The 23,621-nt window shown below is 38.8% G+C and overlaps 1 protein-coding gene across 1 annotated transcript in view; it reads right to left on the bottom strand.

Annotated features, from left to right (window-relative positions):
• Positions 1–23,621, bottom strand: part of NR3C2 (nuclear receptor subfamily 3 group C member 2) — a 202,192-nt gene that overhangs the window by 82,446 nt on the left and 96,125 nt on the right. Inside the window, exon 2 of the mRNA XM_035323874.1 lies at positions 11,480–11,619. Within this exon, the coding sequence (XP_035179765.1) occupies positions 11,480–11,619 (140 nt within the window). The remainder of the gene's footprint in view (positions 1–11,479; positions 11,620–23,621) is intronic.

Below are 23,621 nucleotides of genomic sequence, written 5' to 3'. Positions count from 1 at the left end.
AATATACTGTGAAACATCTGCAACATATTTAGAAAAGACCCTAAGTTAACCACATCTTACTAATGTGTTTCAGTAACCCATGCAAGCAACTTATACAGGGCAAAGATTAAACTGAAATATTAAACATGTTGGGATGTATGAGCTGTATTAAACTGTGTGAACAAAAAAGATAAAGAAGGATTAGTCTGAGGAACACTACCATAAACTCCCTCTAATGCAAGTATCAATATGTACTAGAGAAACTGGATTACGTCTTCCCAGATTCACTTCCTTCAAACAGCTTAGCACAGTTCCTAAGACCTTGAGGAAACTTGCTACTACCTAGCTCCAAGTAGCTTTCCTCAGGAAGAATCACCATCACTGATACTTCTTGCATAAGACCACCTTATAAGAACCTCACTTAGGTTGCAGTTGCTGAACATGTAAAAAGTCCCAGACTTCTGAACACCACAAAACCTGAATTTTGATCACCACAATGGGTTAACAGAAATCTCTAACTACACTATGTTTTATGTCTATACCATCAAGTCTCCCTTACTTGCTAAACCTCTGGCATACCCTGTGAACAATGTGAATGATGACAGAGGGTGAATTAGGACTCCTTCAAATCCGTGTTTGTTTGCTACTGAAAAAAAAAAAAAGTACATAAAGTATTACAGAGGTTTAAAGAAGAGACAGAGAGAGAGAGATGAGAAAAAGTCAATGCCTGAGGCAGATGAACGGTGCCCTAGAGAACAGGATTGCATCTCCTTCTTTGCTGTGGATTTATTTTGTAATAATAAGCAAGAAAATAATTAATTATATCATCCCTGAATTCATTTCCTGAATATCCAACTTGAGATCCAGAGTCTGATTTGCAGTAGTTTAAGCAATCATAGCTGCAACTAAAATCAATGTGAATTGCACTTTGGACATATTAAGTGCTATAAAATGCCATGTACTTCCGCCCCCTGTGGTTCCAGATATCATAAATCAGGAACCCCAAATCAGAGGATACATCGGGACTTAATCTGTATCATAACTCCTTGACTGTAAAACAGGGGTAATAACCACTCATCTGATCTGGTATTGCAAGGACAAATTAAACAATATTTGTGAAGCACTGGGATATTATAGTGATGAGCACCATAGAAAAGCTCTGTAAGAAATGAGCAATTAAGTCCTCTGAGCAAGGGATGAATACCAATCAGCAGTGAAGGCACAGGACCATACATTGAGCAATGAGAAGAATACAAACTATTGAAAAGCTGTTCATTAATTGAATGTTATCCAATCTGCTCAATAAGCAAGGCAGAGGTCTCATGGAAAGAGTTGTGTGTGATCATGTCATTAAGACTGAATTAGAAAGCATTACATGTGGTGCAGATGAATAAAGACCATGCAAGCCACTAGTATTAATTACTCTCACATTTAGTTGCAATTTTGCAACCTCTCCCCCTTACCCCCCCTCAATGTATTTTTAAGAAGCAAATTGGAAAAGAGCAAGCAGCTCAAGAACTGAGAAACTCACCATTAGACCTCACATAGAAACCTACACAGAGCTGCAGAGAAGGGTGGTAAAAGAGAGAACAACCTCCTGGTGCCCTCGTACTCCCAACTGTGAAACAGGCAGAGAAAGAGTCTGCCCTCAGCTCAGCAACCAAAGAGCAGCAAATGCAGGTGAACTCCTTCTCTGCCCTGTGTGCACCAAACGGTCCCACCAGTTACACCTGCAGTAACCCAGCACACATGCGGCATTTATTAACGTACACCTCACAACTGCAAGAGAATACATACAAGCTGCTGGTCCAGAATTACTTATAAAGTCTACTTATTTTCTTTGTAACACAGGCTTTTAGGCTGCACCTACTCTGCAGACACAAGCACGGCTGCATGCAATGTACACACTAGTTCATGTACCGGCTGCTTCAATAGTTGTCCAAACCTCTGCAGCAACTCTGCAGTCAGTTTGGAGCTCCCTGTCACAGTGCCAGCAGCTCCTGGCATCCTTTCACCTGACATTTGAGGAGGCTGACTGTAAGCCTGCTTGTTTATGTTTGCTCTTCTAGTGGGGACAAGGTGCATGCAAAAGCCCCGCATCATCATCACCCTTGAATGGCCTGACTGACCCACCTTCCCTTTCTTAGGGACCGGGGTTTGGCAAACTCAGCCATGAAAGACAGGACCAAACAATTGCATTAAAAACATGTTATAACAGGTAACAGAATTGTCTCCCTTTAAATAACAAACAGCTGTGGACTTCAAAGCTGACCATGTGTCATTGTCATTTCTAAAAAACTGACAAAACTGCCTCAGACTAGGTCTACACTTCAAACCTAGCAGAGGCAGTCCCAACCTTCAACAGCCTAAAACCGTGCTATAAAAAAAAAAAAAAAAAAAAAAAAAGAAAAAAAAAAGGCTGAAATGCTGGCTTCTTTTAAGGCAATGGGAGATTTGCCATTACCTTTTCCCACTCTATTTATATCCAAGATGCTAGCAGATGCCTTGTTCCCTCTGTCTATAACAGACAGATCTGTATGTACATTTTATTTCACTTTTTTTTTTTTTTTTTTTTTTTTTTGGGGTCTGGAAATTGTTTTCCCACCCTCTTAATTAAAATGGGATTAGGAGATACAAAAAGATGGTTTGTTTCTGGCTTTATGCATTTTTATATTTATCTTGAGGTTTTACTTGTTTAGAATTTCTTTCAGCCACAACATTGCCAGATTTCTTATTTCTAACTTTGTTTTGTTGAAGGTAGCTTGCAGGATCCCCTTTTGGCTCTTAACTACTTCACCTGGAAGAGCTTGTTCAGGCTCTAAAAAATTTGTGAACCTCAAGGGTTGCAGAAGAGAAGTGGTATTTGCTATAAAAGTGTGAATTATAACATTGCTTCGATAGACTGCCAAGGCAGGTAGATAGCACCATTTTATAAAGTGGTATCTCTTCAGAAGCAGTACCATAGCTGTAAGGAGCTAAAACATCTGACTGTTTTATGGTATTTGATATGCTTTATGCTGTTTGATATCAAGAATCTTGTACATGTATTTATGGCCTATTGCAAATCTCAATTTCAATGATAGTTCATGCTTTCTGTGACCTGTTTACAGTCATATTGTACTTGGGGTTGCAAGAACCAGCAGGACAGTGTCAAAGAACAGTGTCACGCTAATCGCAGAAGATTTCTCGATAGCCAGGCTCTCACTTGAGGGAATTATCAGCAAATAAAATCAAGCATGAGGCCACTTGACATCGTCTACAAGTACCTGCAGAGGCTTAGGCTGGATGGCACAGAACTATCTCAAAAGGACTTTACTCTTGTGAGATTGTTTGTGAACTCAAAATGAAAAAAGTTATCTCAGGAGACAGACATTCATCTGCTACTACAATGAGAAAGCAGCTTTGCCTTACACAGGATCTGAGCACTTTACATCAGCTTGTAAAAACTGGAGTCCTGTACCCGTTAGGATCTGAGTATCCATCATTACAGGTGGAATATCCTAAAATATATTAGTTGGCTTACCCTTTCCTTTGCTACTCCCATTTCTGCAGTCAGATCAACTCTCCAGCCTTACCAGGACACAATGGCAACTAGAAGAGACCTCTTTGGCTTACCTTTACTACCAAAGGTCACGTTATACAACAGGTACATCTCTTACACTCCATTTCAAAACAGGCACTTAAATCCTACCACCTCCCTTTAGGAGGATGTCCCTAAATGTCCCTCTTTTTGACGGTTTGCAGCACTTGAAAACACCAAACTAGTTAATGTCAGTTTTACCCATTTGCTGTTATTTCAGTACAGTTCTTAGTTCAAAATAAATTCTTCTCCCTCTCAGTTGTCTATTCCTCCACTGTGAAATATTTATAGACAGCAATCATGTCCCAACCCAGACTCTTTTTGGGTAAGCTAAAAAAAGCTAAAAGCATTTAGTCACCTGACATAAAATATTTTTTTATTCCTCAGATCATTTCAGAAGCTCCCCTAATGTGTTTGTCTGACTCTGAATCAAACCAACACTGGTGACCAGAGGCATACACAATACTCCATCATTTATACCATGACAGTGAATATTACAAAATGTGGATGTTGTATAAATACACTACACAAATGGCTCAGCCATCTCAGGACTACTGCCTAAAAGACAAAATTTCCAAGCAATACTCTATCTACCTTCCCTATATGACCTACAGAAAAAAAAAAAAAAATCATTTTCTTGTTAAAGAAAAGGAAGCTGAAGTGTTTAAGAAGGCATTAAGCTAATGGCTATGACATTTGATCTTCTGTTAGCCAAAATATTTCTGGTTACCTTAAGTCATCATGCCTTCACAGGGCCATCCCACTTACAAAGACTCTGACCTACAATGATGGTACTCTGTGTTGTGTTAAATAAATAAATACAAATTACTGCAACTCAGATCTTTGTCATAAGAATGCCAAAACTGCCCCTCCCTTATAAAGAAAGGCACAGAAAGTAAGTGCTTGAAGACTGCACAATGCTTGGATTTGTGGTCAAAGAAGACTATTACCTAAGATGAACCAATCGTACCACTGCATATATTTTCTGTTTACTGCAGACTGTGCCTGTGCAGGCTGGCTATAACACACTGACTATGTTATTTTATAGCTGAAACAGTCTAGAAATTAGTATTCATAAAACAAAGAACAAAAGACAAATGAAATACTGCAGGAGCAGAAAAGTTGCACTCAGACCTCCTAGCACTGCATGTGTTTTTCAGCGTTAGGCAGCAGCCAATATTTAATTTCTCTTCCTTGTCCTTGTCTCTCCCTCTCTACAGGGAAAAGAGTTTTTGGAAAAGAGTATGTGCAGAGTTTTAGCTGTCTGTTGTAAAAATATTTTTTTCAAAGTGTTTTTCCAGCCATTAACCATCTTGTGGTTCTTTGTGGCACTGCAGCTGCTAACCTTATTCTTTGTTTTAAAACCAGGATGCTGTACCACCGAGATGGTCCCCAGACCTCGCACTTCCTTCCTGAAATGCTACCAGAATACGTTTGCTGTATTGGCATTACACTCCCCATTCAACACATCTCCAGTATTTATTCTTCAGCTTCAATCACAGTTTGTCATGCAAGGGCACTTACTCGGAGAGCCACAAGGAAATCTCTTCCTCCCATTCCACCCCTCCCCAGCTTTCAAATACTCAGTTATATGTTCTATCCTTAATTAATCCTTCTTTATTTCTGTGTGAGTGTGTGTGTCATGCTTCTTGCTGCTTGCTGTCTTCCCCTTTTTGGGGTCTCAATGCAAATATTTCTAGCTCTTTCCTCCTACCAACCTCCTAAACTCTGAGCTCTTAGTTACTAAAGTCAACTGAGGGAGCAGGAAATCAGACTGCATTTCACTGAGCAACACCGCCTGCCAGAGTGAAAAATAGGAAGAGTCCTTTTCATGTCTATGAGAGCACGGAAGATGGGGGGAAGCTTCAAACCTATGATGACTTAATTATTTAAATTTTATTTTACACCTATTAACCATAGCATATCAAGTAGAGTAGCAGCTGCTACATGAATTTGACCAGCTCACTTGCCCTCAGCAGATCACCCATCTGCTTGCTCTGCACCTAATAGTTCTGTTTGATAGGCTGTAAAACAGATTCTTGCAACAGGTCAGGAACAGAGTCAACTTCAAATCCCACTTAGAAGTCTCTATGAAAACATATGGACATCTATACTGAGTGATGTTGAATTTAGAGAGGTCACTGACCTTATGAAAGTGGATAAAAGGAAAATTGCAGCCTGTGACGGAAAAACACTGACTCCATTACAGTGAATGAACAGAAGAGTGGAGAGTGAAGAACTGTATGTATAATTAATTTTAGGGACACAGACGTACAAAATCCGTGGATGCACTGCAAAATGGTGGGGAAAATGCCTTTCTATAATGTATCAAATTCAGCTTCTGCTGAAAAAAAAATACTGCTTCTTCGTATTATCAATAACATAGGCTCTCCTGTTCAGCAGCAGTATTTTATAAAACTAACTAAATTAAGCAAATTATTCAAGAGCTACATTTCTAGCATTTAAATTTTCATACCTTGATTTTTTTCTGCCTCAATTCAAATGAAAAAATTTTGGAGACACACACAGAGGCTTTAGTTTCTCTGTATTTTCTAGCTGGAGGTGTAGAGCTCTGGGAAGTTCTTTCATGCACAGTGCATGGGAGAGCCAAGGGAAGATTACCTGTTTCTGAAAAAAACATATTACGCATAACCTATCACTTTTCCTCTTGTGTGGCCTTCTGGAAACAGAGACTATAGAGTATTCCAAAAAAAAAAGAGTATCAAAAGAGTATCCGTGGGATATTACAGATCTGGCCCACTGCTAAATGGCTGCACAGTGCCTTGCTTGCCAAAAACCTGAATCTACCACTGAATTTTCAGGCTGGCGACAGCCTGCAATCCTTCGTGCTAAGATGAGTCTGTGGAAGGCTGTTGGTCTTACTGCCACAACCAAAGTGATCCAACCTTGGCACATGGCACAGAAGACTCAGAGCTACCCCAGGTGACCGGTGGGCTGCACCCTCGGATCCTGTGGCCCCAGCTGTTTTGTCCCTGTGTTTTCAAAGCCGCCGGGCACAAAGGGAGATGAAGAATGCCACTTCGTTTCCCTAACCTCAGCTTTGAGACAATCTCAGCTCCCACAGCTGTGCAGAGTCTTTACAGATTGCTGCACATGACATTTCATCCCCTCTGGGGTTTCTTAGTCGCTACGCTGCTCGCTGAGGTGCACAGCCCAGTCACTGTAGCCAGTAGGCTCTTAAGTAAGGTGTTAACAAATTAGAATTTGAAAAATCTCCTTCAGCCAAATTTCCCCCTACTTTAAATAGGCAAGTAATAAATGATCAGGTGAAAAATAAATGGAAGCCTAGAAACTTCTGTTGCTGTGACTATGTTTCTACGTCAGATCACATCTTTCTATTGAAAAAAGTAAGGATGAGCTTCCCTATAACAAATAGGATGTAATTTGTTAATTCTTCCATTTTAAGTAGCCAAAAGTCTCTCAGCAAATATGCAAAATAACTGGATGACAGTCATTTTTGCTGTTGGCTTTACCACCATTTGGAGATGAAAAATGCCTTCCTTTTTTCTTACATTTAAGCCAAAGGAAGAATGAAAGATTAACTTTAGCAGCTTAAGAAGTGATATAATTTTGATTTAGGACAGATTACCTCATGCTTGTCTGGAACTCGAACAAACGAAGACTGAACATGCAAAGCATACACAAGAACAGCTGTGATTTCTGACTTCATGCCTTTTACTCTCCTTAGAGAAAGCTGGTTAAATGGAAAATTAGAAGAGAAGACTGGCCAGGTGCTTTAGGTTCCTTCACAGTACAGTACATATTCAACATATGACTCCATTAATGAACATAAATCCAAGTTTAAATAACTCTATGATTTGGCCTATCTTCAATTTAGAAAATCATGAAGTATAGCTATCCCATGTGAAAATGTATCATAAGTACACATCTCAACCTTACAGCAACAATTTATCAACATTTTGATTATGGTTAAGGTGTTGTAGTGTTTGCAAGGCAGATCAAATTTATTTTAACAACACCATCACATTTCTTCATATCAGTCTAGACTCCTGTTCATCAAGTAAGCCAGCAAAAAGTTCATGCTACTTGATACCAAAATTTTGCTCTTTGATAATTTATATCCCCATAATGAATTGCACCTGCAATTACTTTGGAACTTTCACCAAAGAAACCATTTTAGTATTTTTTGGTCTATAGCTCTCCTTCTCTTTAATTCATTGCACTTTTCCTGTAAGTACCCCAAAGTAAGATCAACTGGGAACCTGACTACCAGACTTATAAGTGGAAATGTGAGCTTCAGCTTGTTTGTTGCTGTGGACTTTCTTGTTTTAAATTTCGAGGCAGTTTTTTTTTTTTTTTTCCCCTACAATAGTGCCTCTGTTTTACAGTATTTCCTAGCTGCACAAACCAACTGGCATTCCAAAGCTGTTCAAGGTGGACTGACAACACTTCAGCAATTCCAGCTCAGAACAGAAAAGCTGGATGGTGTGCCACATTCCCTTTCTCCAAATCTTCTTCCTCTCTGCTTCCATTCTTTTTGACACCTTTTGTCTCCCTGCTAGCTCTCTCACCTGAACACCAATTGGTCTCTCCCATAATTTCCTCTGCACTACATCTTTTGAAGGACTACCATTGTGTAACTTTTTAATCTAAACTAAATAAAACTTTTGTTTATTCATTACAATCTAACAAACAAAAAGCCTCTCCCCCTTCAAGGAAAGAGTTCCTCTGTTCAAAGAGGGCAAAAACTGAAACATAGGAGGTTCAGCTTCTGAACATCAAGAATTTTTTCGTGCGTGGGTGACAAAGTACTGGCAGAGGTTGCCCAGACTCCCTCCTCAGAGACCTTCAAAAGTCACCTGGACATGGTCCTGGGTAACCTGCTCTAGGTGGCCCCTGCTGGAGCAGAGAGGTTGGACCAGATGATCTCTAGAGATCTCTCTTCCAAACTCAGCCATTCTGTGATTCTGTGAAAAACGCACCAGCCTTATATACCATTTTTAATAAGAATTGGAGGTAGAGGTCGTTTCTGGAAGAATACAATTCCTCGTGCCATTTTCTACTGAAAAATGTTTAGTGGATCAAATAATAAAAATGCATACCTGTGTGTGCATGCATGTGTGGACATAAAATGCGTAAAGTAACTGGAAAAATATTCATATTTTTTTTTTTAAAGTCAATACACAGGATTACAGGGAAACAGTGAATCAAAGTTGAGGAATCTCTTCTATTCTTTTACTATAATCTTTTAGGGAGGGAACAATTCATTTTTACTCAAATAAATAAGCCACAGTATTTATAAATATCCAGAAAATTGCATTTCCTATGTTCACATAGGAAATATTACTGTTTCTTTGTAATAAAGGCAAGGATGCAGGCATTGGAGGAAAGAACATAGCTGTAGCTCAGAGCTCAGACAGGTATGCCCAAGATCTACACTTAAGGTAGTGCTTTCACTTTGATTTATACCATGCGCTGAATTACCATACTTTTAAAAACATCTTCATGAACTTTTGGTACACCACAGTAATTGTTACAAGCATTCCAATTAAAATAGGAAACCTCAAGATGAGTGGTTTTATTGGCTGTGCACCCAACTGAAGAATTTAGGATGATTTTACCAAACATTTGTTTTCTTACAAACCTACCTGCACAAATTTTTATTCATGTTGATAGTTTCAGGATGTTTACAGCTAAAATGTATATTCCGTTTTTGTTATGACCTCTTCTGACTAATACACTACAACATACTTCTATGCACTTTTATACAAACATAGAAAGTACAAGAAAAATTTGTAGTGTTTGCATAGTAATGTTACTGGTAGCATCAAGAGCTCACAGTCACGTGCTTACCAAGCAGAAGTCCAGACAGTGTTCAGATACCACATGTAAGAACTAGTATGGTAATATAATAATTCTAAAAATACATTCTAAAAATGTATTTTATGGGAATTTATATCTCCCATCTCCAGTCTTCAATGGAGACAAGGTTGTTCTGTCTTTTATTTATTTATTTATTTATTTATTTTTGAGCTTGTTCTTTGTTTAACTGGTAAACTTTCAGTAATTACTGATAGCTACATTTTAAAAATATGTTTTTATGTCTGATTACAGAGTAATCCTTTCCTAATAACCTTGGCTTCTTAGGCTTAGAAATGCAGTCTCGCTGCTTTGTTAACTCCTAATGGCAATCCCCCATAATTTTTCATATGTGTCTAAAATAGGAAAGGGATATCCATCAAAATATGTCAGAAAGGACATCAAAAATGAGAGGTATGGTAATTGTAGATACACAGTGCCTTGAAATTACAGTGATTTTAGACCAGGAAGGAAGCTTTCTTGGAAGGCAGGAAAGGAGGAAGTAAGATAAGGTTCTACCATTTCACACAGTAGGGGTATGCAAAAAACAAAACAAAACAAAAAACTGCCACCACAATAAAAAAAAAGGCCTTCACTATTCAAATTTCACAAACTTAGACCTGGATATGCAAATGTCCATCCATGATGTGGCATGGAAGCACACAGAGGAAATCACTTAGTGAAACTACATCAAATTTTCCAGTTCAAGTCCTACATTAAGGAACTGAAACTTCAAACCAGAAGTTAGAGAATGAAGACTTCAGGGTCAGCTACTGCACAACAGTAAGAGAAAATGCTTAGGGGGGGATGTCTTTTCCATGTCCTTATAACTTTGGGAAGTTTATTTCAATCAAAATGACACCTTTTGATGATAGATGGAGAAACAGATTGATAGAGAGGTATTGCATGAGGTCTTGACTTCAATGACGCACAAGCTCTCAAGGTCAACTTAACAGTGAGCTATATCTTCATGGCTACCAGCAGCAGGTTCAGTGACAACAGAAGTAATTAATCAGATGATACACTGCCTCACTCTTCTCAGCACCAGCTGGACACCATATTAAGAGTTTATTTGCTTCCTTCTAGGTTTTTCTTCATCAAAATAAATCGGTAATTAAAAACAGCTTGTTTCATCAGTGCTTATAAGAACATCTACCACCAGTAATGATTTTAAAAAAAAACTATACAGTATTTATGTCCTTTGCATGCCATGAAGTCTTAATCAGGTACTAAAAACTTGATTTCTATCACTTGAAGAATTTGCTTGCAAATTCTTCAAAAGGTGTTATATATCCTAACAACCCAAGCCACTGAGAGGCAATGCCTACCAGAGATCCTGCAGCTGAGTAATACCAACTTATTTCTATTAAGGTGCCCAGGAAAGACAAGCTACACCATAAATAACATAAAACAGGGAGAGGTCAGCTAAATACTTCTGTGATGACAAAGCTCTCATGAAAAGTCCTAGTCCTTAATGAAGAAAACGACCATTGCAATGTCTAAGAAATGCACAATGATCAATTTGTGCACCCTCATCAATCTACCACAGTACTGTAAAGCCGCTTACTTCTCTTTTGCTGAAAGACAAAATAGATGATGCACTACTGCGTCCAGAGACCTGGAGGTACCCGAAGGTAGACAACTGACATGAATTGTACTGTCATACGAGGATGTCAAAATGATGAGACAATCCTATTCATCCTCCAGTACAGGAGATGCAGAAGTATGTTTACATCAATTGTGTTCATGTTTAATAGAAATTACAAAAAGCCACTCGGAGAACTGGAGGAGCTGAAGCCTAATACAGCAGTAGCATAAAGTAAAACAATGCATTCTTTAAAATATATATATAAAAAAAGAGGTGCAAAAAAGGAAAATATCCTAGCATATTCTACATAAATTATATCACACTTAATTGGAGTCCATTCAACATTTTTTCTCAGATTAACACAGAACTTTATCAACAGCAGAAAACACATAGGAAAAACATGTGCATATATATATATATATTTATATATAAAATAAACTGACAACATTTTGCCTTGGCTTTTTTTGATGTTTTTTATTTTGCTTTCTTACCTTCTACTGCTCTCTTGAAGAAAACTTTACAGCTGCCACATGTAACTACCCCATAATGACACCCAGATGCTTCATCTCCACACACCAAACACACTTTGGAAGGTCTCGAAGAACCAGTTGATACACTTCTCAATGAAGAGCTGGAGCAAAAAAAGAAAAAAGAAAACAACAAACAAAACAAAACAGTTATGAATATTTCAAATCACACTGGCCACAATGCAAAGTTCAATTAAGAATTTATAACAGGTATATTGCTCAAGGCACCTAACAATTAGAAAACCACAACTCTTTATTTCAGTGCCTGATTGAATACATGAGTTGCTTTAATTAGTAGATGAAATATTTTTATTGTCTGTTTTAAAACACCCATAATACATCAATGTTAATGTGAGAAGTTACCACAAGGGCAGTGGAATTTATTGGTAGCAGATGACTAAAACTGAAAATAAACAAACAAACCACTCTGGCAGTGCCCAGATAACTATAAATTTTCTGTTTGTTTGTTTGTCTCAAGCTCTTCTAGCTAAGGTATACCTGTAATAAAACCGGTAAGACCATTTTATGAAGGAGCACAGCAAAATGGTACGCCCTTGCTTGGTCGCTTTCCTGCTTACCATTACAGTGGCCCTTGAGCCATTTATGTTTCTGTAATTGGACAGCTTACTTCCAAAGTTGTTCTGAAGCCTTTTTATATTCTGCAAGTGTAAAATACCCTTCTATTTTACTGTAGGTGCCAGGAAAGCAGCCCTGGAGGTTTAGAAAGCATTCTGAAGTTTTGCAGACTAATGCATCTTGCAAACCCAGCCTTAACCATCTACCACATGCTTAAAACATGGGGCATTTTTGTTGTTGTTTTTTTTTTCAACTGTGACTCTGAAAATATCTTTAGTTAGTATTTTCCACTGACAGCCCTAAAATACAGTGCTCTTCCAAACACAACTCAAATTTCGTGATGCAGTGAGTCTCCTCCCTCCCTTCTTCCCCGGGGAACTGGAAATGCCACCCTAACATAATAGGCACGCTCAGAGAAACATGCCAGGTACTGGAGGAGATGAGAGCTTTGGATCCCTCCCACACCTCTGAAGGGCTGGGGAGAATCTTCCCTTCGATACCGTCTCTCTTCTCCAGGTAAACATGACCTCTTGCATTTCTTCAGACATTATCTCTCTGAAGCCTGTCCAGCAACTACAAAAACAACCCTGGAAAATTTTACACTGGTGGTGAAACAATCTGATGGTTCAAACTGCAGATCATGGGCTGTTTGTTGGTCAGGCATTGGGAAACAAAGTTCACAGGTAGTCTGAATTCAAACATAAGATAACCAGCTCACTTAAGAAATTCCAAGGATGTACCCTTTGCCTTTTTTAACTTTGTATCTTCCTTTAAAAGAGCTATGTAGTGGCCAAACAATTTATCCAGGGGCACAGCAGGAATGTCACTCCAGATCAAGGACCACGAGTCTCCTGGCCTGCAGCTTTACTGTAACATCTAAACATCTTTTCAAACGACACCGTACAGATGCTAATCAAAATGTTCCAAATAGTGTTTCTTGTCTGCTTGCTAGTCTGTTAGGTTTACTAGTTTTATTCCTTATGCTATTTATACTTTCATTACATAACTCAACACTACTTGATAATTGCTAGGTGATGGCATTAGCTCATCTGCCAGAGAGACAAAGGAAAGCCTCGCCAGATCTGCGTTACAGAAAGTTCTGTTTGCTCAAGTCCCAGGCAGATCTATGCACACAGGACGAGCATAGCTGGAAGGAAAGGCAGGTACTTCAGGATTAACCAAGACTGTGCTACTATTCAGCACTGAATTTCAGCTCTGCAATTTGATTTGTTTAGGCAATGAATAGGACTCGGGTAAAAACTCCTTTCTCCCTTTAGCACGCTGCACGTTGTGTGAAAAAATCAAGCCTTTCATTAAACAGAATTCTTCAGGAGGTGTCTGCTTTCGAGAGAAAATGTCAATAACCTGGAAAACTACCTCTTTGAAAATTCATTTTTCGCTCTTTCACTGCAACTGCGGTATTTTGTCTGAAAAAGAAAACATTTCAATTCTGACACACCACCAAAATATCTCAGGGCATTTGTAATTTTGCACGTTCGCACTTCTTCATAGGACTAGCAAAAATTTTCCAACCATATGACTACTGTGTTGCATAGTCCTACTACCCTGGACAAGGTCATTGTATTTTTGTTTCAATATCTAAAAAAGGTACTTCTGTTAGGGAGCTCTTATTGTGCAGAAATAGAGGATCCCAGAGTATCACAGCAGTGTGTTTATACATGCACACATGACTGTGTATACACATACATACACACACGTGTCTTCTTTCTAGTTGAAATAAATTGTCATCCAGGATTTGCAGAAGGTGAGAGCCTTTTTTTTTTTTTAGATATGAGCTGCCCCTTTAAATTCCACTTACACAGAATTAGTGGGTTTAAAAAAAAAAAAAAAAGCCAGTAGACACACTGAGACAGCATTTGATCCATGACTATTATTAAATGCCTACCTAAGACATTATCTATAGCATATTTTATACAGTGCTTATCTAGACAAAGGGCTTGAATATAGCTGAAAGGTGAAGGTACAGCTTGAATGCAAAGTGTGTATTCAGCTATTCAGCCATAGCACCACAGGTGGAAACTTAACATTCTGGAATAAAATTTAATTAATTCCCATATATCCTTTTAATCAGTTTAAAAGTGGAATAGGTTAAAACACAAATGAGGTATTTTCATTCTTAATAGGAGTATCCAACATGGAGCAATTCTCAAATACTCCACTGCAAAGGAACGTTGATATTAGCTGTCAGAACTCAAATTTCCTGCAATTTGTGCCAGCTTAAGCTACGATTGCCTTCTAATAAATGATGTTTTGCTTGTTTGGTTTTAAGATGTCTTATGTTCTCTTTCATCCATGCTACAACAAAGCATTTCCTAATTTAAAATGCTGTTACATTATCTCATACAGGAACTACAGTGGTGTTTGTACACACCTGAAAATAATAAAATACTGACTTCAGAAAATATGCTCAAATCATATTGCTAAACCTCAAATTAAGTCAGTCTCTCCATGCAAGCTATTCTTTTCTCAACAAAGTATGCATGGATGGTTACACCTTTTCCTCATGAATCTCTCACATTCACACTGTCATTCCTTTCTTAGAAACTTGACCACAGTGAATAAGATTTGCATCAAGACCTGACTGGTGAGCAAATTCTCTCTCTGCCATCAATTCAAGGCCAGATATCCAGCTTTAATGATGCTAACACACATGATTTATTCTTTAATTAAGTAATTCATGTAATAAAAGTGATCAGAATAGCTGTATATCTTTTAATTTGTATAGGGAGAAACACTAGACTAAAATAACTCCCTGCTTTGAAAATGCTTTTCATGTATACTCTGATTTAAATATTTCCCTTTTCATTATTTTCTGCACTGAAACATCCATAAGTTTCTATTAAGTAATGCTAACAAATGAAATTTGGGAAAAGTTACTGGTAGGTAATGCTTAATAAATAAAAACTAAATGTTGATTATAACAGATATATACATCAATATACATCATTTTGGCTTTCCTACCTTTTTTCTTTCTTTTTTTTTTTCCCGAGCTCAATTTGAGTCATAGCCCCAGATGAAAATCTTAGTTAACAATGATCCAGACCATTTCAGTAATCCATCATTCTCTCTTGAAAATCCAACCAAGAATGGATACTATAAACAAAGACTGGGAACTTTACAACTGACTCCCTGGACAACAATTAGCCTAGTGCCAAAAGTCTATTGGAATGACACCCTAAACCTAATGACACCTATGGGCCACAGCAGGAGTGAGGCTTTTAGTTCTTGGAGCAAGTGAAAATGCTGCCATTATACATTTGCACGAGTCCAAACTAGATACTAACAAATATTGCTCTGCTGTTCGCAGTTTTTTAAGCTTTCAGATAGTGGGCTACTGTTGACCTGGATTTCTTTCTTGTAGCCAGCAATCTACTTTTAATACAAAATGAATACACAAGAAAGATGAGATGAGATGCCGCATTGCTGGCTACTCATCATTGCTTTTAGAAGTCAGTGGTTTCCATAGTCTGATTAGGGGTTATTACTTTCATGCTGCTGTCATATTTCCAATGCGAAGAAGAATCAACCAATCAACCAACCAAAAAAAATCCTACACAGCAGGATGCAGAGAAGAGATCTAACACAGCATACATACTTTAGCACAACAATTTTACAGCCAAGGGCAGTATGGATCAGTTTAACAATGCCAAATGTATCTTCTAAATGATTTGTAAAATGGTCGCTTAGATGGCTCCAGTAACATTTGTCACGTTGTAGGGTATGTGATTAGGAATAAGCCTGATTTATTATCCTTAACAGTACAAATGCTGGCAGTTAAATACTGACCTTGACTGGCCACTGTCATCAAGCTTATTTGTGTCTTTGCAAGTTGGCTTTAGGAGTAGTTATATGCAGAATTAATTAGAACTAACAGATTTTGTAAAGAGTCAATAAAACCACAGATAATCCAGCATTTTAAAAGATGATTATATAGGTTATGATGCTTTTCAAACCAGATGTCATACAGGAGCACAGTTTAACCAAATGCCACCTTTTTGATGACAAAATTAAGTACTCCAAAGAAGCACAAGCCACAAAATGAATCCCAGACAAAAGTTTATGCTACCCTATAGAGAGTGTCTTTTTCTCCTTCCAAATATTCCCCTCAACCCTTCCTGGTCTCTACAGCTAGCATTGCGTTCCTAAGTGCTTGCTTTGACTTGTTGCTCCTCTGCTCAGCTCTTTTAGCCTCTTCCTTTCTGTAGCTCATCGTTCACCCAGTCACCACAGCATGAACACCTTCTCTTCCCATTCCCTCTGCTGTTTTTATGTGTGGTCACACAGACACAGTAATTTCATTGCCCAAGGTAATTCTGGTAGTGATTTAGGAAATGTTATGCTGGTCAAAAGTTGTCCACGAGATTACTTGACCACCACACCAGGACGTTGACCACGACCTCCAGCAGCAGCATGTACCATTCCCCAAATTTTGCTCCACACCTCTAGTTTTGTCAATACTAAGGTTTTACCAATGTAAGTTCTGCCTCGCGCAGCCTGATTTTCTTAAAAAGTTTCACTGCAGGAATGTACCTTGGTTCTCGGCTGTAACTGCTCACATAAAGCAGATTAGCAGACTGGAAAATGGTATTTCTTAAAATGTCAGACTACATAAACCAATCTTCTTGTCAGCAGACCAAGAAAGCATAGAGAAGTGAAAAGGTAGAGATGAAACAATCAGATTTTAGGAGGAGAAGGCAATCACGTGGGACCTCGTGAATGTGGAGCTGAAGAAAGACCACTGAAACCAAACCACCCCTCAGCCTCAGACCCAAAACTCAGAGCAACGTTTACCCTCTACCGTTTGGCAGAGGCACACAAACTGCCAAATAACCTAGCTGCACATTCTGCTGAGTTTCTCCAGGCATTATCTTACTCTTACAAAGATGAAGACAGACGTTACAGACGCTGTTATGTTTCCTTGGATAAAACAACAGGACTCATATGGCCACTACCAACCCTTATACCTTTATACCAAGCCTTATACTCTTATACCAACCCTTATGCCTCTAAAAAAAAAAAAGGTGAAGTATTTTTCTTTTAAGCCTTAGCCTTAAAAGAAAACAAACAAAGAATGTCCTTTGAAGTCTCAGAAACCTCGAACAAGATGTAGGTATTTTAGGGATGGTAACTGTATTTTAGTGTGTATTAGGGATGATAAGCACCAAGCATAAGATCTGAGGCAGTGCATGCTTGCTCTGACATCTGGAGTACATTTTCAGTCCAGAAGTAATATGAGCAACTAGTAGAAGACATTTTTTAAAATGTCTTCTCTACTAGAGTAACAAAGATAACAAAAACATTTTTCCATTCAAGTGAAATATTCAGGAAATTCAATTAAGGAAGAACAACAACCTGTAAACTAGTATCTGCTTGGCCTATAAATCAATTACTGTTGAAACCTCCCGGAATTCAGAATCTCAAAGCTCTTATATGGATTACCATTTATTCACATTTGTTTGTTTTGTTTTCGCTAATGATGAAGAACTCATGCTACCCACTACTACTTACCACAATTTAAAAAAAGGGATCACTATCTCACCAAAATAAATGTGTTTTGCCACCTATGACTTGGAAGATGTATTTTTAAGAAACTTAAAAAGAACAGAAAACAAACAAAAGCCCCTACAGCATCAGATAAATGCAGTAGCTGTTAAGCTACATTTAATTTAGCAGTTCATGTCAATCTCTTTTTCTAACTCAGACACACTCTGTTCCAGAAGAAATTTTCAATTGTTTTAACTTCAAATACTGCAACTCTAATACAAAGTATAGATTAAAAAAATAATCCAATATTTATACTTTTTCCTTGTAAATGCTTAGTATGATGAAACTGGTATCGGAGAAGAAAGCACATACAGTTAAGAGAAAGCTACGAGATCACAGGGTTTCTTCCCTCAGCAGCTCCAGCTTTCCCATCAAATTACTTTATTTAGCAGTGCCTAGGGGTCAGAGATGACACTTTCCTACCTGGATGTTAATTATGCCAAAAAGTAAACTCTGATGTACAGTGACAGCAGAAAAGGCTCCACCCTTTCTCCCAAGCTCACAAATCTAGGAGTCACTCATGATTAAAAAATAAAAATAAAAAAAATAAATTACAATATTTATTCTGCAGATAGAAGCTGATGAGTTCTCCTGTGCTGTAGCCACCAGCGAATAGGTTCCTGTACTTAGCTTAACCTTAAGGCACATGTTGATTTTACAAAATGAAGCAAGTGTAGCACAGCCCTTCAATTTCCATTTCCTCAGATGATGCTGACAGGACCCAGCACTTTCCCCAATCCAGCTGTAAGCCTTTGACTTTTCCTTGACCTTCACCTCTGAGATCTTTTGGTAGCAGCTACAGTTGGCTATTCAATTTTTACCTTAAAGTAATCTGTTGACTACAGAAAAATATAAACTTAAGCATAAATAGAAGCGTGTTCTGGTGGACTGAAACCGAGCAGTGCTTATCTCCTAGGGAAATAAATCTGCTTTTTGCCCACTGATCCAGCAATCAGAGCCGTGTAATGTCCTCCACGTAGTCTTCTGAAAGGCACTTCTGCTCTAACTACTGTCGCAATGTAACAAGATCTAATGCCCCAAGGGAAATAAAATTCACTTGTTCTGCAGTTTTTCAGTACATAAATACACTTTTCTGTTGAAAAGGAATGGCTGACATAGGTAGGGAGTTTACTCTTAGAAGCAAATCTCCACCTCTGAAAGCTGCAGACCAACATCAAGCAGCTCGCTTGCTCTAACTTTTGATATTTGGTCCACTTATAGAATTAGTGCAGTTTAAATGCATGTGGTGTTCGTTTTTGTTCTGTTCATTATAAATTGCAATGCATTGTATAGCAAGATAAGGCAGGAACAGTTTATCTGGCAAATGATCTAGTTAATTATTGAAAGTTGGGGGGGTTTAACCCTCTCTTTTCCTGTACCTGCTCACCTGTCATGATCAAAGGGAAAGAGACAGGTTTGAAAATCCCATTTCTCACATCCCCATCTCATCTTCTGCCACTGAAAAAATATTTCAACTAATTAAGCATCCTGATCACTCCTGTAGGAGAGCACAGTCGTGTTTACTTGGTAAGGCTCTGCTGCCTTCTTGGTCAGCAATACTTTGTAAACTGCATAAAATGCAATGATTTAAGTGAACTTCTCCTGCTGATGCTGGCACCAGTGGGAAATCAGTGCCATAAGGAATTACATGCAAGACAAGACCGCATGACAACTTTGCTCTGCTGCCGAGGACTCTGAAGACAAAGAAAAACTGAACAAACAAGAAGGAAGGAAAATATACCTAGAGGCCAGGGATGCAGGGAGATGCTCCCAGTAATAAGAGCACCCCTTAATAACAAGTCTCCCCTTTTCAAAATAAAGCTTGCTACTTTTTCCAAATTCTTCCTTCAGAGTCTAACCAAGCAGTTCCTACAAATACCTTGCTTTGCCTGAAAACCTTATTATATGAAACCCTTATGGCAGCTACCTGCAATGGCATTAAAGACCGGAGTATTGACCATTTTCACCCTGAAGAAGTGTCATTCTATTGCCGAGTCAGAAATCTGACCTGTTCATCTGCCACCACACCCTTGGGCTTGGTACCTTAAGTCCTAAAAGAATACAAGTCTGAATAATTTTATCAACAATATTAACTTAAAACAGAAGCAGCTTGGTCCGATCACACTTACTCGCCCATTAGAAAATACGTGCTTTATCTGCCGAGTGCATGATACGCGTACAGAGAAAGCCACCGTGCCATTAATGCCCTAACCAGGCAATATAAAAAGTTTACAAGAGTTCCGTATTCAAATATAAGAGAAAAAATAATATTTCACAATAGCAAAAAGTGAGCCGAACTGCCATCCCGGTCTAATGGGGATTAAAATACCACAATAGAAAAACCTCCAGAGCAACCATGAAACCATAGGGAAAAAATGCACCAAAGCACAAAAAAGGTTACCATGGGAACAAAGGCTATTTTCCAACTTGTCAAATAAAAGCCCCAGTATGGCAGACCTTTACTCCTAAGAGCAATCCCACAGGCTTCTAAAGGCAACACGTGTAATTATTACTTGAACTGAAAGACTCTAATGGGGGGGATTTTGCCCTTTCAGCTCCCTTTTGCCCCCACGACCAACAAGACAAAATTAGTATGTATGTCGAAAGCGTATTAACATTCAGTGGCAGCACATGCTAGAGTGCAGTTCCACACAGGAGCAGAAAATAGAGGTAGAGAAGTCTGCACAGCGATCCACACTTCGTACACAAGACCCAGGGGAAAGGCAAGGCAGCGGGCAGCTGGCGGGGCCGTGCAGTATGAGGAAAAGGAACAAAATAAAAGGAACGCCTCTGATCCGCTCAGGGGCTCGAGCCCTGGCACGAGCAGCCTCCGTGTGCCTTGCAGCATGCTCCAAGCTCTTCGTGGGTTTGTGAAAGGAAGGCTGGAGAAAGAAACAGTCCTCTGGAGATGATCTTATTAGTCAAAAGGCACTAACCCTTGATAAGGTTAGTGCTTTATGTTGCACCAGAAGTGTCCCGATTGGCACTCGTTTCAGGCAGTACACTAAAAGCACAACTCCAACTTCACCACAGCCTCTGATTAACAGGTGTTTTAATAGGCTTTTTTTCTTCCAATATATCTATTATCTAAATATATCTATCTACATCTAAAGTCACTATTTAAAGTAGGCTTCATTTTAACCAATATATTTTCATTTTATGAAATGCAAGCTATTCATGCTGTTTTAATGCATAAAATTATTACTTGATACTAGAAATAAGATGATTTGCAGCTCTAGGCTGGAGACCTACACAGCTTTTGGGATAGTTTGTATGTTTGTATTTCCCACATTCCTGGCTCAGTAACTCCAATAACACACCTCTTAAAACTAGAAGGTAGAAAAGCCAAGGTGATTTCTGCTTCTATCTCCTTTATTATTCCCCCTTCGTGGCCTTTTGATACCTTTTAACAGGTTTAAAAAACAAACAAACAAACAAACAAAAAAAAAAACAGTCGTGAATGTGGAGGACCATGCAAGGAATATGGTGAGCATGATGTGCCTGCACTGAGCAGGCAATACAGGGCAGGCAGACACGGGACCCACACCCGTCAGCGTCTTTCCTTTCTTCTTCCTACCTCTGACAGGTAAGTTGAGTAACGTGGAGCCACTCATCTTTGTAGTGCCTTCGCCTCTTCATTTTCTTTCTTGCAAAAGAGCTTCTTTTGAAATGGATGCATAGAAAAAGATGTTTTGAACTTATCTTCTATTAGAAAGACACTTGGGAAGACAGTACAACTAAAGCAACTGACATCATATTCCAGCATATATGTAACCTGTCCTTGTAAATGCACAAACTGTACCCATGCTGTACAGCCTAAGAGTGAGTCACAATTTTTAATTTTACATACCTTGGATTTGCATAGAATTATACCTATTTTAGACACCAGGAGATCATGACAGAGGAGCGGTTCAGGTCATAAACCAGTACCGGAGCTCCTCACAGAAGTGAAGACTTTGGAGCAGAAGTAGTACTGAGCATTGGAGGACACAGGTTTTAGCAACCAAGTGCACAGCTAACTTCCAAGAATCCTTTTAAATTCCACAATAATTACACAACAGGAAATCTCTGCTCCATTAACTAAGTAAGAACTCTATTGACAGTAGAGGTAGCAGATAAAATCAATTGTTAAGTGTAGCTTTAAAATATTCCCAAACCCAAGCCCTTTCAATCTTTCAATTCCCCTTTCCCCCCTTTTTTTTTTTTCCACAGAAAGCGTAACTGCTGACATGTAATACAGTTACACTGTATTAAATAACGGTAGTTTTTACTTTTAAATCAATTAAAATATCCCTCCATAATATGTCAAAGTGACAAGTAATAGCCTGCTGAGTGCCATGGAAAATTTTGGTCAAATAGCAGATGAGGGTTGCAATCACTGACTGATACCTAGAGCAAAGACTTTTGGTAATTCTCCCACAAGCAATCACAATTGCTGACAAAGTTCAAATTTGTCTTGACAGGATTGTCAAGGCAAACTAGAAATGTTCACAATTGCAAGTCAAAGAATTCATTTTTATTCAGCTGAAATTCATTCTACTGCTCCATACTAATGATACGCAAAACTGTACCTACCACTCACTCTGGCTCATATAGCAAAGATTAGAAGAAAATGGGAGCATTAAACAAAACACAAACCAAGGAAGTTATGTTCTGCAACTTGCACAGCCACAGTGTGTCTCTTAAATCCCATCTATATACATTCAAAACTCTTACAATATATAGCGGGCCCTGGTTTTGGAAGGCAGCTTGCATTTAACTTCAGTGGGGATAAGAGCTGGTGCCATAATTAAAAACACCACCATTCTTCCCTTTCAGGAAAACTATGTTTAACTGTTTATGCACAGAAGCATGTTCCTTTAGAGGCAAACTGACAGTTGAGTGTGCATAATTATGTGCTTATGCATAAATTTACACGATTTACATAGTAATCAAGGTGTGTAGCAGACTGAACAAACATCATCACTCGCGAAAGCATCACTCCCCAGTCCTACTCATGGAGCCTATCTGTGGCACAGCCTTTCCATTTTCCATAGCAAGGACTGTGATATTTACATTCATTGTTAAAGCACAGCATCGCACGCTGACACACCAGGTCCCACACGGAATGCAATTAAAACCAAACAGAAAGAAAGAACCTGACGACACACATTCTTTGCTCCATTAAACAATTTCTGCCTATTCTAAAACAATCTTTTTTTTTTTTTTTTTTTTTAATCCTTCCCCTGCAGCCGCTGAAATCATTTCTGCTATAAACAGGTGTACAATATGCAGAATAAGCACTTAGGGAAGAAAGGAGACAACTCAACAAAGAGCAACTTCTGAGGCTGCACAGTTTCAAACACTGCAGCAGTCACGGTGCAAGGCAGCTGTGTAACCTTGTGAAGGAGCCCAGGAAGCCCTGCTGCCCCCTCTGCACCCCTTCCCAGTCCATAGTCCCTGATGCAGGAGTCCACAGCACTGGCACATGCTTGCGAATTGTGGTGACTTAAAACGTTTCCTTACTTACATATTTGATTTCCATATTCCCAGTTGACAAAGACAAAATACAGCCAGTGTATGTATAGCTCCAAAGTGTATGAAACCAGTTAAACTATGCTTTTTTAAATAAAAAGATTAGTTGTTATTCTTAGAGACCAATGAGTAGCAGGACTAATGAAACTGTATGCTAAAGCCTTCTCCTTCACACTTGACATCGATGACATTTAGCAGGAGAAAAATGCAAGCAGCACCTTTTAGGGGCGACACTACCTGGGCGTCCCTCTTCCATCCCATCACCTATTGTAATGGTAAAAGGTAACAGCCAAAACTGAAAAGGGAATAGCTGTCAAACCTGGCTGAAGCTGGCTGACATTCACAGCTTACTAGGTGGGGAACAGGTAGACAGCTGAGTTACGTAAAACTTGATTTCCTTGGGAAGCCAGCCTCTGTCTCTGGTTCTGCCAGACCTGTTATTGTAACCAAC

Source organism: Oxyura jamaicensis, chromosome 4 (assembly GCF_011077185.1).
Source record: "Oxyura jamaicensis isolate SHBP4307 breed ruddy duck chromosome 4, BPBGC_Ojam_1.0, whole genome shotgun sequence".
Classification (NCBI taxonomy): domain Eukaryota; kingdom Metazoa; phylum Chordata; class Aves; order Anseriformes; family Anatidae; genus Oxyura; species Oxyura jamaicensis.
This window is presented reverse-complemented; position numbering and strand designations above follow the sequence as displayed.